The following is a 16704-nucleotide window of genomic DNA, read 5'->3' as shown; positions in this document are numbered from 1 at the left end:
CGATATAAACGTTGTACAAGTTTTAATTCTATCTGTACGAGAGTCCAGCAGTCTCAGTACGTTTTGCTCGTTTCACCCCGAGCCTCATTATCAGTCCTCCTAAAGCCTCGTTACATCGCTCGCACCGTTTCCCACAGCCGAATCCTGGCTCATCACCCAGCAGGACCGACACCCCCCACCCAGACCTGCAGCTAAAGCCCAGCTCGGCTCCTCGGGAGCTTTTTAATCCGCCAGAAAAACCTCGAGCACGCCGAGTCGGCATCGATCCTCCGCCTGTCGCAACACAAACAAGAACAAGAACAAGAGCACGCTCCATTTTCCTGCGACGTGTTCGGACAAAAATAACGAGGAGCAGAAAATAAACAATGTTCATCCCGGCCGCCTGGATGCTGCTTCATTCAGCGGGTTTTATTTTTTTATTTAGTTATTTATTTATTATTTTTTGGACGGAGTTATTTGCCGTACCGAAGCCCAGGAGGATAAACTACAGGAGAGAAGTTCAGGTGATTATTATTTACTGGGACGAGGAGGACGAGGAACGAAGCTCACACAGAACCCAGTTTAGTCGTACGAGGCGTATGAGGAGGGCTTCTTCTTCTTCATCCGTACTTTGGTGGATCGGTGCGTGAGGTCGGTCTCACGCATGTAGAGTTACACGCTGATCTCCACGTTCCTCCACTTCTGTACAGGCACCTCGGGGTTCTAACCAGGGTCCTTACACGGCCTCGAAGAGTCTGGTCTTTTCCCACCCAGCAGACTGCACCATCTGCACTGCCGATCGTGCCCACTAGGGGGAGCCCCGGTGCACTAGCGGAATATCCAGCGGTTTGACCCAGAGCGTAGCCTGTTTTGGCCCTGACGTGCTGCCTAATGAGAGCGCCTGATTAGCCATCTGCCAGCGCCACACCGTAAAGGTCAAACACTAGCGGTACGTTCTGATCAGTATTCACACACACACTCACACACACACACACACACACACACACACACACCCTGATCAGCATCACCGGTCTGGAAGTTCACCGCTCGTTATTATCAAACGTCGTCCATTTTTTAATTAACCACTGTGCTGTTATTTGTAAGGCAGTAAAATCCAGGTCACCTGAAGCTAATTAGCGCATCCTCACAAATCCCCATACACACGTTACCACATCCAGCAAACAGAAAGACAATAAAAGGGCTCGAATACTTACAACCATACCGTTTAGTGACACCCAGCAATCCGGGGGAAAGTCCTGCAGCAGCGGCACCAGGAACTGCAGGCATCCGTCCCAGTGACACAGCAAGAGCATCATTCCAATCAGATTAAATATTCTTACCACCGCGCTCGCCAGGTCGTATGTCATGTGGAAGATCTGAGGGGGAGAAGAAGAAGAGAAGAAGCGTCAGTTCTGGCCACGCCCGCAGGAACGGAAACGCCGTCTCAGTCCAACACCGACTGATGGTCTCGAGGGCATCGATAAAAAACACGGATATTTACATTCAGGACAGCAGGAGCTCGGTGGTTCAGGTACTAAACAAGTAATCAGAAGGTTGCAGGTTCAAGCCCCACCACTGCCAAGTTGCCACTGTTGGGCCCCTGGGTTGGGAGGGTTGGGCCCTTAACGCTCAGTTGCTCAAACTGAATTCGGTCATAATCGCACGTCGCTTTGGATTAAAGCGCTTTAGGCGTCACTGTGTAGAACGGAGGCGGATTTCTGCAGGTGAGTTTCATAACGAGGTGGAACGCCGAACGTCGGAAAAGCAAACGCACCCCGCTACTGATCAGAAGGTTGTCGGTTCTAATCCCACCTTGAATCCTCAGTTTCTTTCGTGGCGAGAATAAATCACAGCGTTAGGAAGTTCCAGCCGAAGCGGCATCGTATTCGTCTCCGGTTCTGCCCCGCTAGCCAGGATCTGCACCATAAACCTCGTACGGCCCTTCAGACCCGAAGCTCGAGGTGACGCTCGTCTATCGTTTATTTTTGCGATGATCTGAGCGCCTCCTGCGTCCCCCCAACACCCCCCCCCCCCCCAGGTCACGACTACGCCGTCTTCATTCCAAGTGCTAATGATCCGCGGCTACACGCATCATGTGACCCATCCAATCACGCCACAGCCACTCTCACGCCGAGCAGCCGTGATCTAACGCTTCCGAAAACGCCATGGTACACAGGATCAGCTGACCATGACCATGAGCTTGTTGAGCATCTCATACTGAAGCTTTAACAGCTTTAACAGTCTCCGCTCCTCTGTGAAAGCACCTACACGCATGTCACTCGACATCCCGATTCATCCTGAAGGTTTGAAAAGAGGTGGAGCTCTGAACTCTAAATAACAGTCGCTCCTCTGAGAAGCTCCTCACAAGACGTGTATGGGAATTTGTGCCCGTTCAGTCGAACAACGACTGCATTTGTACGGCTGGGCGCTGGAGCTTTTCTTTATATCTCATGCTGGAACAGTAAAGGTCCTTCCCTAAACTGTTGCTGCAAAGTCAGACGCACATCATTTCCTAGATATTATTGCTTTATTGGGGCGTCCTGATACTTTTGCCACTCTAGCGCTCATGTAACCGTTCCTCTGCTCTCCGAAGCTCCAGATGGATCTGAGTTGCGCCCCGAGTTCCCGCCGAGGATTTTCGCTCCCAAAAAGGGGGTGAATGTTTCACAGTCGACCCCCCGGCGCAGCAGACGGAAACGGCATCGGCGCCATGCCGTTCCTGTGAGAGACGCGACCTGCAGCGGCGGCCGTGAAAGCCTCTGACTCGGCCCGTCAACCCACCCACTCATAATTTATAGGTTATTGTTATTATTATTATTATTATTACTATTATTATTAATATTGTTATTGTTATTATTATTATTAATTATTATTATGATTATTAATGATAAGTTTTTATATTATTATTAATATTAATATTGTTATTATGATTATTATTAATGTTTTGATTATTATTATTATTATTATTATTACTAATATTGTTATTACTATTATTAATAATGTTTTTATTATTATTATTATTATTATTAGTTATTAATTATTATTATTATTATTAGTATTAATAATAATAATAATAAATATTATTATTATTAATTATTATCATTATTATTATTATTATTATTATTTATTATTATTATTATTAATTATCAGTGTAATTACTATTACTAATATTGTTATTATTATTATTTATTATTATTATTCATTATTATTATTTATTATTATTATTATTAATATTATTATTTTATTATTATTACTATTATTATTATTATTATTATTATTATTATCATTATTATTATTATTATTATTATCATTATTATTATTATTATTATTATTATTATTATTATTATTATCATTATTATTATTATTATTAGAGTTTTTGTGGGGCGTGTGTGATGTACGGAGCTCTCCTGTGTTCCCTGATGAAGTGCTTCTCAGTGACCTTGGTGTGTAATGAACCCGCTCTTCCCTCTAACAAACTTACACGCTATTTTAATGACTCTCTGTATAAATAATTAACAGTGAGGTGAGAATCGATGCGAGTTGCTTCTCTCCGGCTGGAGTGAGAATGTGAGCGGCCCGAACATCGACTCGCTCCGACACGCTTCGGCATGAACGGTTTAGTAAACCGAGGAAAAAAGCTTCGTTATAAAGGTCGACGTATCGCGCTGGAAACAGAGAACAAAACGTTTCAGAAACATGGAGATGATGCAGAAGGTTCGACCCCCCAGAGCGCGGGCGGAGTTTTAATGTTCCGCTCGATAGAACCCGGCCGCCGCAGCGCTGCTGAGGAATGCTAATCAACAAAAGGTCAAGAAAAGAAGCTGAAATAAATCAAACTCTGGTATTTAAACGCCGGATGTGTGGCAGGAATACACTCACACATCAGAGCGGCTAATCCACCTTCTGCAGGATCTTTTAAAGGACATAATAAAGACCTCACATGCACATGTGATCAAAGCAACTCAATAAACCCAAGTGGTGTTTGGGTGGCACAGCAGTCTAAAACCAGTCTGAACCTCGGTGGACGTGATGGATCATCTGTATATATATTTATTTATCTACATATATATATTTTATTCATCTATACATTTATTTATTTATATATACAGTGTATCACAAAAGTGAGTACACCCCTCACATTTCTGCAAATATTTCATTATATCTTTTCATGGGACAACACTATAGACATGAAACTTGGATATAACTTAGAGTAGTCAGTGTACAGCTTGTATAGCAGTGTAGATTTACTGTCTTCTGAAAATAACTCAACACACAGCCATTAATGTCTAAATAGCTGCAACATAAGTGAGTACACCCCACAGTGAACATGTCCAAATTGTGCCCAAATGTGTCGTTGTCCCTCCCTGGTGTCATGTGTCAAGGTCCCAGGTGTAAATGGGGAGCAGGGCTGTTAAATTTGGTGTTTTGGGTACAATTCTCTCATACTGGCCACTGGATATTCAACATGACACCTCATGGCAAAGAACTCTCTGAGGATGTGAGAAATAGAATTGTTGCTCTCCACAAAGATGGCCTGGGCTATAAGAAGATTGCTAACACCCTGAAACTGAGCTACAGCATGGTGGCCAAGGTCATACAGCGGTTTTCCAGGACAGGTTCCACTCGGAACAGGCTTCGCCAGTCGACCAAAGAAGTTGAGTCCACGTGTTCGGCGTCACATCCAGAGGTTGGCTTTAAAAAATAGACACATGAGTGCTGCCAGCATTGCTGCAGAGGTTGAAGACGTGGGAGGTCAGCCTGTCAGTGCTCAGACCATACGCCGCACACTGCATCAACTCGGTCTGCATGGTCGTCATCCCAGAAGGAAGCTGACGCACAAGAAAGCCCGCAAACAGTTTGCTGAAGACAAGCAGTCCAAGAACATGGATTACTGGAATGCCCTGTGGTCTGACGAGACCAAGATAAACTCGTTTGGCTCAGATGGTGTCCAGCATGTGTGGCGGCGCCCTGGTGAGAAGTACCAAGACAACTGTATCTTACCTACAGTCAAGCATGGTGGTGGTAGCATCATGGTCTTGGGTTGCATGAGTGTTGCTGGCACTGGGGAGCTGCAGTTCATTGAGGGAAACATGAATTCCAACATGTACTGTGACATTCTGAAGCAGAGCATGATCCCCTCCCTTCGAAAACTGGGCCTCATGGCAGTTTTCCAACAGGATAACGACCCCAAACACAACCTCCAAGATGACAACTGCTTTGCTGAGGAAGCTGAAGGTAAAGGTGATGGACTAAACCCAATTGAGCACCTGTGGCGCATCCTCAAGTGGAAGGTGGAGGAGTTCAAGGTGTCTAACATCCACCAGCTCCGTGATGTCATCATGAAGGAGTGGAAGAGGATTCCAGTAGCAACCTGTGCAGCTCTGGTGAATTCCATGCCCAGGAGGGTTAAGGCAGTGCTGGATAATAATGGTGGTCACACAAAATATTGACACTTTGGGCACAATTTGGACATGTTCACTGTGGGGTGTACTCACTTATGTTGCAGCTATTTAGACATTAATGGCTGTGTGTTGAGTTATTTTCAGAAGACAGTAAATCTACACTGCTATACAAGCTGTACACTGACTACTCTAAGTTATATCCAAGTTTCATGTCTATAGTGTTGTCCCATGAAAAGATATAATAAAATATTTGCAGAAATGTGAGGGGTGTACTCACTTTTGTGATACACTGTATATATATATACACATTAAATCAACTATATGTATGTACACCGATCAGCCATAACATTAAAACCACCTCCTTGTTTCTACTGTCCATTTTATCAGCTCCACTTACCATATAGAAGCATTTGTAGTTCTACAATTACTGACTGTAGTCCATCTGTTTCTCTACATGCTTTGTTACCCCCTTTCAGGCTGTTCTTCAATGGTCAGGACCCCCACAGGACCACCACAGAGCAGGTATTATTTAGGTGGTGGATGATTCTCAGCACTGCAGTGACACTGACATGGTGGTGGTGTGTTAGTGTGTGTTGTGCTGGTATGAGTGGATCAGACACAGCAGCGCTGCTGGAGTTTTTAAACACCTCACTGTCACCGCTGGACTGAGAATAGTCCACCAACCAAATATATCCAGCCAACAGCGCCCCGTGGGCAGCGTCCTGTGACCACTGATGAAGGTCTAGAAGATGAGCGACTCAAACAGCAGCAATAGATGAGCGATCGTCTCTGACTTTACATCTACAAGGTGGACCGACTAGGTAGGAGTGTCTAATAGAGTGGACAGTGAGTGGACACGGTATTTAAAAACTCCAGCAGCGCTGCTGTGTCTGATCCACTCACACCAGCACAACACACACTAACACACCACCACCATGTCAGTGTCACTGCAGTGCTGAGAATCATCCACCACCTAAATAATACCTGCTCTGTGGGGGTCCTGTAAAAAGTATGTAGAGAAACAGATGGACTACAGTCAGTAATTGTAGAACTACAAAGTGCTTCTATATGGTAAGTGGAGCTGATAACATGGACAATGAGTGTAGAAAGAAGGAACTATATATAAATTTATCTCTATATATTTATATATAATTATTCATTTATATATATTTATACACACTCTGAGTCAATCACGTCTGTATGTAGACGCCCGACCGGTCGATAGCACTGCTGGGGATTCAAACCCTGGATCACAGCAGTAGTGGGTTAGCGTTATTTACATCTGGGACAAATCTACATACTGGTATGTTTACATTCCAGTCCAGTTCATGCTGGTTCTTGCTGTTGCTCTCTCTCTCTATGTCTCTCTCTCTCTCTGTCTGTCTGTCTCTGTCTCTGTCTCTCTCTCTCTCTCTGTCTGTCTGTCTCTGTCTCTCTCTGCTTCGGTTTATTTATTTCCCCTCCAGCTCGCTTTATTTTTCAGAAGGAGAATTTCCTCTCGTGGGGGTGAGAACAGTCAGTACGTGGCGGCGGCGTGTTGGTCCGGCGCCTCCGGCGTCACGCACTGATGCGAGAGATGTTCATGGTGAAGCTCTCTCTTCCTCTAATGGTTCCACTCTCAGGTGCTAGGAGTCCCGGGCTGGACTCGGTCAGAGGGGTGTGATAACCCTCCCTCAACACCCCCCAACACCCCTCAACACCCCCCAATACCACTTCTGCAGCTAAATCTGAGGCTGAGGAGGGCGTCGTTAAAAAAATAGGGAAACTAAATGAAAATATGAAATAAATAAATAAATAATTGATATTAAATGTGGGGAAGACGGGCGTGTCCTTTTCAAGTCGACCTGAACCGCATGTCGTTCCTAGATTACAAGAAGACGTTCCTAAATCCTAATTCTAAAATAAAGGAACATCTAACACAACTGCAGACCAGCCGCCTGCGTTCTTTTCTGGAAGCGTCCGGATGAGCCTCAGGTATCAGTCCTGAACAACCTATGTGTAACGCAGGCGCGAGGATTAAAGCAGCTCGTGTGGAAACATCGTCACTGGGCGTCGGCCGTGTGTGATGCTGGATGTATAGAGGACGTCCTGACCGAAGCGTCCCTCACACACACACACACACACACACACACACACACCGCTCTCGACTCACCCCGGTTCAGCTGCTCTATTAATCATGAGGAACTGATTTCACGCCACTTCCTGCCCGTCCTGCCCGTCCTGCCCGTCCTGCCCTCACCTCGCTTGTTTTGCTTTTCTCCGGGTTTTTATGCTCCACGTAAGTCGATCTGATTTAAATAAAGTTGAGTGATGCTAACGGCTCCGTCCTCAAAAAGTTCAGAGCAGAAACTTCAGCCATAACATTAAAACCACCTCCTTGTTTCTACACTCACTGTTCATGTTATCAGCTCCACTTACCATATAGAAGCACTTTGTAGTTCTACAATTACTGACTGTAGTCCATCTGTTTCTCTACATGCTTTGTTACCCCCCTTTCACCCTGTTCTTCAATGGTCAGGACCCCCACAGGACCCCCACAGAGCAGGTATTATTTAGGTGGTGGATCATTCTCAGCACTGCAGTGACACTGACATGGTGGTGGTGTGTTAGTGTGTGTTGTGCTGGTATGAGTGGATCAGACACAGCAGCGCTGCTGGAGTTTTTAAACACCTCACTGTCACTGCTGGACTGAGAATCGTCCACCAACCAAAAATATCCAGCCGACAGCGCCCTGATGAAGGTCTAGAAGCTGACCGACTCAAACAGCAGCAATAGATGAGCGATCGTCTCTTTACATCTACAAGGTGGACCGACTAGGTAGGAGTGTCTAATAGAGTGGACAGTGAGTGGACACGGTATTTAAAAAACTCCAGCAGCGCTGCTGTGTCTGATCCACTCATACCAGCACAACACACACTAACACACCACTACCATGTCAGTGTCACTGCAGTGCTGAGAATCATCCACCACCTAAATAATACCTGCTCTGTGGTGGTCCAGTGGGGGTCCTGACCATTGAAGAACAGCATAAAAGGGGGTAACAAAGCATGTAGAGAAACAGATGGACTACAGTCAGTAATTGTAGAACTACAAAGTGCTTCTATATGGTAAGTGGAGCTGATAAAATGGACAGTGAGTGTAGAAACAAGGAGGTGGTTTTAATGAGAGGCTACATGGAAAGTGAGACGCTAAGTTTACATTAGCTAAAGGTACGTAGACTCTTACTAGCTGAGCGCTGTAGCTGTAGCGTCTTGGCGGGTTCTGCTAATGTCACTCCTGTTCACACTTCGCTCCTCACTCACGGTCACGATGAACAAACAAACCGCTAATCCCGCGTCCTCGTTAGCACCGGAGCGCGCGGCCGAGTCTCGGGGCTACGTTCCACCTCGCGGCCTCAGGAGGACGACGTGTGTGTGTGTGTGTGGAGGGGTGCAGCGAGGGGTCAGCGCCCCGAAAGCTGCAGAGAAACCAACCGCCGCGGCTAATTATAGAGTCTCAGCGCTAAATTATTGATCGTGGCCGCGGCTAATGGTCGCCTCAGTGAGCCGATCGGGAATTATTCAAACGTCAGACTCTGGATCCTGAGCGCCAACGCTGACCGGCGCACTTCTGGGGAAAGGAGGGAAGGTCAAACCCGGGCGTGGAGCGTCGTGATGCTAGGATAACGCGGTGGCCAGTTAGTTAGCACTCTGCTAATGCGATGATGGACGGATGTGTTGGGACGCGTCCTCATTTTTGAATGAATCCGTTTTAGCCCGGAAACATCAGCATCAGCATCAGCATGCAAACGCTGGCATCTTCTGACTGGCACAAATCCCCACAGACACACTTCAAAGTCCTGTGAGAAGACGTTTCTATGAATAGAGCCAGAAAACGGCAGCGCTAGCACCGAATGAGCGTTAGCATGCCGTCTGACGCGCGTCGTTTGCTGGCTCTGTTCATAAAAGCGTCTTCTCACAGGACTTGAAGTGTGTCTGTGGGGATTTGTGCCCGATTAGGCAAAAGATCCAATAAGCTGGACAGCATCACACACACACACACACACACTGTCTTCTTCCTTCTGATTTAGTGAAACACACTCACTTAATATCACACTGAGTATCCGTTTTCACTAGCTGATTCGTCCTGGTCAGGGTCACAGTGAGTCCAAAGTCAGAAACGCACCCAGGATGGAGCGCCGGTCGTCACACCCAGGGTAAATTTAAATCAGCTTCACCCTCGACTCACTCTATCCATGGATATTAGGAGGTGGGGGAAAACAGAGTCCCTAGAGGAAACCCACACAGCCGGCAGGAGAACATGCCAATCTCCTCACGGACAGTTGTATTTTCTGACCTGAGTAGCAGTGACGGATCTGATACCCACACCAGAAGTGTGTCTGTGGGGATTTGTGCCCGATTAGTCTCTCACACACACACACACACACACACACTCTCCTTCTGTCTGATTCAGTGAAACACACTCACTTAACATCACACTGAGTATCCGTTTTCACTAGCTGATTCGTCCTGGTCAGGGTCACAGTGAGTCCAAAGGCAGAAGCAAACCCTGGATGGAGCACCTGTCGTCCCATCGAGGGTAAATTTAAAGCAGCTTCACCCTCGACTCACTCTGTACGTGATTATCGGGAGGCAGGTGGGGAAAAAAACATAGTCCCTAGAGGAAACCCACCCAGCCCGCAGGAGAACATGCCAAACTACTAGTAGCCGTGACGGATCTGATATCCGCACCAGAGCCCCAGAAAAAAAAAAAACAGAAGTGAGATCTGAAGGGAGGAGTTTTTGACAGGGCTCGAATCCAGTGTAAAGGGCAAGTCTGCTCCCATTACACTCACCAAAATACTGACTGGGGGGCGGCGGGGGGCGGTGAGGGGGGAGGGAGGGGCGCAGCAAGATACACTACACAGCCAAAAGTATTCGGACGCCTGACCAAAAGCTGACCAAGACCAAGAACTCTATTAAGACAGTGTGATCTTTCCAGCTTCTCACAAGACTTTGGAGCACGTCTGTGGGAATTTTGTGCCCACAGTCAGTCAGGAGAGCACTATGCACTTACACTATACGGTCAAAAGTATTCGGACGCTTGTCAGACGTCACGTTTCATAAAACAAACTGTATTAAAACAGAGTGATTAAAATATTGTGTGATCTTTTCAGCTTTGGACTGTAAAGTATGTCTGTGGGAATTTGTCCCCATTCACTAAAGAGAGCATTATACACTTACACTATACGGTCAAAAGTATCTGGACGCCTGACCGTGAGTTTGTCAAACGTCCTGTTTCAAAAACAAACTGTATTAAAACAGAGAGACGTCTGTGTGATCTTTTCAGCTTCTCACAAAACTTTGAAGTACGTCTGTGGGAATTTGTCCCCATTATGCACTTACACTATACAGCCAAAAGTATTTGGACGCCTGACCAAGAGCTGACCAAGACTAAGAACTCTATTAAGATAGAGTGACCTCTATTTGATCTTTTCAGCTTCTCACAAGATTTTGGAGTACGTCTGTGGGAATTTGTCCCCATTATGCACTTACACTATACGGCCAAAAGTATTCGGACGCCTGCTCGTGAGCTGGTCGGAAGTCAGGTTTCAAAAACAAACTGTACAGCGACATCTGTGTGACCTTTTAGGCTTCTCACAAGATTTTGGAGTACGTCTGTGGGTCAAAAGATGACAGCGTTTGTGTTTGTACAGCTGGGCTTGGTTCATTCTAAAGCTGTCGAGCGAGGCTGAGGTCAGGGCTCTGTGCAGTTTCTCGTCATGCTGGAACAGGAACAGAACCTTCCCTAAACTGTTGAAAGGCCCGTCCCTGTTCCTGCATGACTGGAAACTTCAGCGTCCTGCACCGATCTGGAATGAACCGGAACATCAACTGATTGATCAGCACCCAGCCATACAAACACTGTCATGTTTTGACTGAACGGGCACAAATTCCCACAGATATACTTCAAAATCGTGAAGATCACACAGTGGTGACTCTGTTTTAATACCGTTTGCTCAGGTGTCCAAATACTTCTTGATCATGAAGTCCTGCAGCAGAACGTTTCCTACTGATCCACATCACTTCATATTCAGCAGCATCACGACTCCCAGCATCCTCTCTGCCCCCCTCCGGAGCCCGACGAGCCCTGGGGGCGGCCCCGCCAGAGACGCCGCGCGTTCCTGCCGATCCCGGCCGGCTCGCACCCGGGGCTTCTGGGAGAAAAGCGGCGGCTAATTGAGAGAAAGTGACGGGTAATGGCATTAGCATGCCCGAACAAAGTGAGCGGCTGGTACAATCTAATTAACGGTAAAAAAGAGTCGGTGTAAGAGCGGGATGTTCAGCGTCTGTTCTGACACGTACGAGCTCTGATGAGGAACCGGACTGGGAGATCACACACACACACACACACACACACACACACACACGTACGCTGGGAGATTTGGGGAGGGTGTCGGTGCGCTCCAGATCGGATCTGCAGTGTTTAAAGAATATTAAATAAAATTAAATGTATAAACGTATGTGGACGCCTGACCACAAGCTCTCCATGGTGTTCATTGAGGTTGAGGCCACAGGAGACCAAGTCCTGTTTTTATGGATCTCTTTTAAGGGCCTTCCCCAAACTGTTGGGCCCTACAGTATATATTCCACACATTTCTGGCAATATAATCTATCTTAAAGTCTAACAGAACACAACATGTTACCAGGGGCGTCCCAACTTTCACTTCATGATCATGTCTTAGGTCAGGCTTTACGTAACTAACCAGTCACACACACACACACACACACACACACACACACACATTTGCATTTTCAGCATTCAGCAGACACTTTTATCCAAAGCGACTTACAGTACAGTATACAGTCTGAGAAATTGAGGGTTAAGGGCCTTGCTCAAGGGCCCAACAGCAGCAACCTGGCAGTGGTGGGACTTGAACCAGTGACCCTCTGATCACTGGCCCAGTACCTTAACCACTAGGCTACAGCTGGCCTAGTGGCCACAAAGGTGTCCCCCACAAAACAGAAAGGAACTCTCAGCCAATCAGGTTCCTCCTTTTACCTTAAATCTACCTGTCAGTAATCCAATGTGGGCTCCACTGACTCCGCCCACTTTTACTTTTTATAATAATAATAATAATAATAATAATAATATTAATAATAATAATAATAATAAGTTCCTATTCAAAATCATATTTATATTTATAAAACAATATAATATTATAACAATAAAGTTATTTATAATAACATTGATGATGATAATACTAGCTTACTACTGTAATATTATTATTAATAATAATACTATTTATATAAACATACATTTATTTATAATAATAATTATGATAATGATAATAATAATACATTCATAGTCCTAATCTATTCATATTCATATAACAACATAATATTATAACAACTGTTATTTATAATAACAATGATTATAATAACATACTGATATTATTATATTAATATTCATAATAATGTTTATATTTATATAACAATATATTATAATAAAAATAACGTTATTTATAAAAACAATGATAATAACACTAACTTATTAATATTATTATATTTATATTCAAATTAACAATAATATTTATATTTATATAACAATATAATATTAATAAAAACGTAATTTTATTTGAAATAAAAATGATGATAATACTAACGTTTTAATATTATTAGTAATATTTATATTTATATAACTGTATAATATTCATATAAAATAATTATGTTTATAATAATGATGATAATACTAACCCATTAATATTCATAATAATAATATTTATTTTTATATAACAATATAATATTCATATGAACATAATTTTATTTTTAATAATAATAATGATAATACTAACATATTATATTAATAATCATACTAATATTTATATTAACATAACAATATAATTTCATTTATTAAATAATTGTGTTTATAATAATTATGATGATAATACTAACCTATTAATATTTTTATATTTATATTCAATATATAATTAATATGAACTTAATTTTATTTATAATAATAATGATAACACTAACCTATTAAAATATAATAATAATAATCATAATAATAATATTTACATTTATATAACAATAATATACTGTATTATTATTGCAATAGTTTTAATAATACTAATAATAATCTATAATAATCTAAATATTAATATTGTACAAATTAATATTAAAATAATAAATAATAAATAAAATGTTTTTCTAATAGATTAAATGTTTTATATAAACTGGAGTTTGTGTTTTGACTCTTTTATTTATTTATTTATTTATTTTTATTTATTATATCAGATCTGTAACATGAAACTGAAGATGAAGGACGTTTTCTCTCTCTTTATTTCTCTCTGAGCCTCTTTGTTCTCCACCCGCCCGCACCCACCGCGCCCGGCACCTGTGTGCCCCGTGTGCCCTCTGAGCCGGGCACATCTGATGACTCAGCGCTTTCTGTTCCTGCGTGGCATGCAGCTGCTGTGTGTGCCAGGTGAGTGCAGGTAAAGCAGGTCGTGAGTGTGTGAGTGTGTGTGTGTGTGTGTGTGTGTGTGTGTGTGTGTATGTGTTCACTAGCTCAGCAGAACGCCTGGGCGCCCGCAGCAGAGCCATGGATTACACGCGTCCACCTGCTGACAGGTCACATGACCGCCGGCTCCGGGCCCCACCCTCTGGCTCGGGATCACGTTGCCATGGTGACGGGGGCAGAGTTCCCGCCGCGCGGGCGTGACGTTTGCATCGGGCCGATGGTGGAGAGAGCGGCGTTTACATACCGACTGCACCGTCAGAGCTGCATCACTCTATAGCATCACTGTATAGCTTATACACCATATAGCCAAAAGTATGTGGACACCAGTGGTTTACATCGATTTATACTCTGGGTCTGTGTATTAACCTATCGACCCGCCCTGCTCCCTCTACCTACCTGATCAGCTCCTCAGTAAAGAGGATTCTAATAATACTCATAATCAGATTATTTAGACGCTCTATTTTTACATCACCGTGGTTTTAGCTTACTAAGCTAACACAGTTAGCATCAGGACGTTCAACCTGCTAGCACGCCGGCTAACGTCTCCCTCCGTGCACCGAAAACGCTTAAACTGTCCCTGACGCCCCAATTTACAAATACATTTATAAATAAATACATAAAAACACAAAAACATGAATAAATAATAAATAAATAGATAAAACATGAATAAATAATAAATAAATAGATAAAACATAAATAAAAACATAAATAAATAAGTAAAAACATAAATAAATAAATAATTAAATACATAAAACATACATAAATAAATAAAGCATAAATAAATAAAACAAATAAATAAATAAAAACAAATAAATAAAAACATAAATACCTAAAAAAAAAATTTTTTTATAAATTAATTAATAAAATAAATTAAGTAAACAAATAGTTTTTTTTTAAATGTCCGCCACGTTTGTTATTTTTTGTGAGAATTCGTGCCGCACTGAATGCTGGGATTGATCTTCAGCACTGAGGAGGCATCGGTCACTCCCTCACTCAGAATGAAGGCGCCTCAGTAGGAGCATTTTAAGGGAGCTAAGAATTTAGACACGCCCTCTTCTCAGGAGAGCAGGATGACGTAAATGCATCACCCGGTTCTCAGACTGCTCCTGTGGTTTGGTGGTTTGGTGGTTTGGTGACCTGTAGACGGTGAGGCGTGTACTGAGTTACAGCGCTGACCCTCCGCTGGAGGTCGAACGGATCGATTTACCTGCTGCTAGACTGATGAATCATTCCGTCCGGGACGCTCTTAAAGCTACAGAGCTATTCTGGGAACCGGCTACGCCGACGCCACCTGGCTTCTTATACCCGAACCTAAACCAATAAATATAGAGTTTCCGTGGATAAAAATAGCGCCGGAGCGGAGTCTTCTGCATCCGGGAGATGTGATGAGTAATATATTATATTTATAATAATAATAAATATATCAATAAAAAAATGAATAAATGTATAATAATAATAATATAAATAAATAAAAATAACATATATATAAAAAAAAATTATATATATATATATATATATATATATATATATATATATATAAAAATAAATTAAAAAAAATAAATAAATATATATATATATATATAAATATATATATATATATATATATATATATATATATATATATATATAAATAAAAATAATAATATATAAATAAATAAATTAAAAAAAATAATAATAATATATAAATTATAAATAAATAAATAAATAAATAAATAAATAAATAAATAAATAAATAAATAAATAAATAAATAAATAAATAAATAAATAAATAAATAATCATTAAAATTAATATTTATGCTACTAAGAAGCTTTTTTTAGGTGTGGCCCCATCAGATGGCACAGTTTTTACCCCGGATGCCCCTCCTAACGCGACCCTTCTCTTTTCATCCGGGCCTCTGACCTGCACTGAGAACCTCTGTGTGACCTTTTCAGCTTAAGCTTCTCACAAGACTTTGAAGTATGTCTATGGGAACTTGTGCCCGTTCAGTCTGAACATGACAGCGATTGTATGGCTGCAGTTTTAATACACTCGCAGTCGCACAACACCACGTCCACCTTCCACACGCGCCGCTTCTAACCTCAAAAACACCAAAAACTACTGACCGGAGGGGCGGGGTCAGAGGGGGCACAACCCCGGCCACGCCCTCCCTACCATTACACCGTGCTTGACTTCGCTCTGACGTAATTATTGTTCGTTTGCAGCTATAACAGTCTCCGGTCCTCTGGGAAAGCTGTCTGGTACATTTGAGTGTCTGTTGTGTGTTTATTTAAAGGAGCATTTGTGAGGGAGGGTGTGAGACATTCTAATTCATCCCAAAAGTGTCATCCTTTATGGGCGTGGCCTGGAGCGCAGGGAGAGCAGTCATGCCGGAACGAGATGAGGGCCTTCCCTAAACTGTCACCACAAATCTGAAAGCATTTTCTGTGAACTCAATAAACAGGTGTCTATATACTTTTTGCCATATAATGTATGAGGGGGTGTTCTGTGATGGATTAGCACCCTGTCTAGTGGCTCTGCTCCCACTGTGACAGTGATCAGGCTAAATGGGCTGCTGATGAATGAATGAATGAATGAATGAGTGACTGGTGTGTTTTGTGCAGCTCTGGTTGGAGATGTTGCTGTTGGTGTTGTTGAAGGTACTGGGGGGGGAGCAGCTGTGTTTTGGGAACCTGCCTCACACACACACACACACACACACACACACACACTCACACACACACACACACACACACACACACTCACACACACTCCGCTGAGAGGATGCCATGCTGGTGTTGTGAACTCGGTGTGCAGACAGATGTGCCTCTCAGAGTCCTGGGG

The 16704-nt window shown here is 42.9% G+C and overlaps 1 protein-coding gene across 2 annotated transcripts in view; it reads right to left on the bottom strand.

Moving 5' to 3' along the window:
- The window catches only part of LOC134330070 (potassium/sodium hyperpolarization-activated cyclic nucleotide-gated channel 1), a 61703-nt gene that overhangs the window by 21929 nt on the left and 23070 nt on the right, over positions 1–16704 (bottom strand). For both annotated transcript variants that reach the window (XM_063011010.1, XM_063011011.1), the window contains exon 3: positions 1194–1355. In XM_063011010.1, the coding sequence (XP_062867080.1) occupies positions 1194–1355 (162 nt within the window). The remainder of the gene's footprint in view (positions 1–1193; positions 1356–16704) is intronic.

Source organism: Trichomycterus rosablanca, chromosome 16 (assembly GCF_030014385.1).
Source record: "Trichomycterus rosablanca isolate fTriRos1 chromosome 16, fTriRos1.hap1, whole genome shotgun sequence".
NCBI lineage: Eukaryota > Metazoa > Chordata > Actinopteri > Siluriformes > Trichomycteridae > Trichomycterus > Trichomycterus rosablanca.
This window is presented reverse-complemented; position numbering and strand designations above follow the sequence as displayed.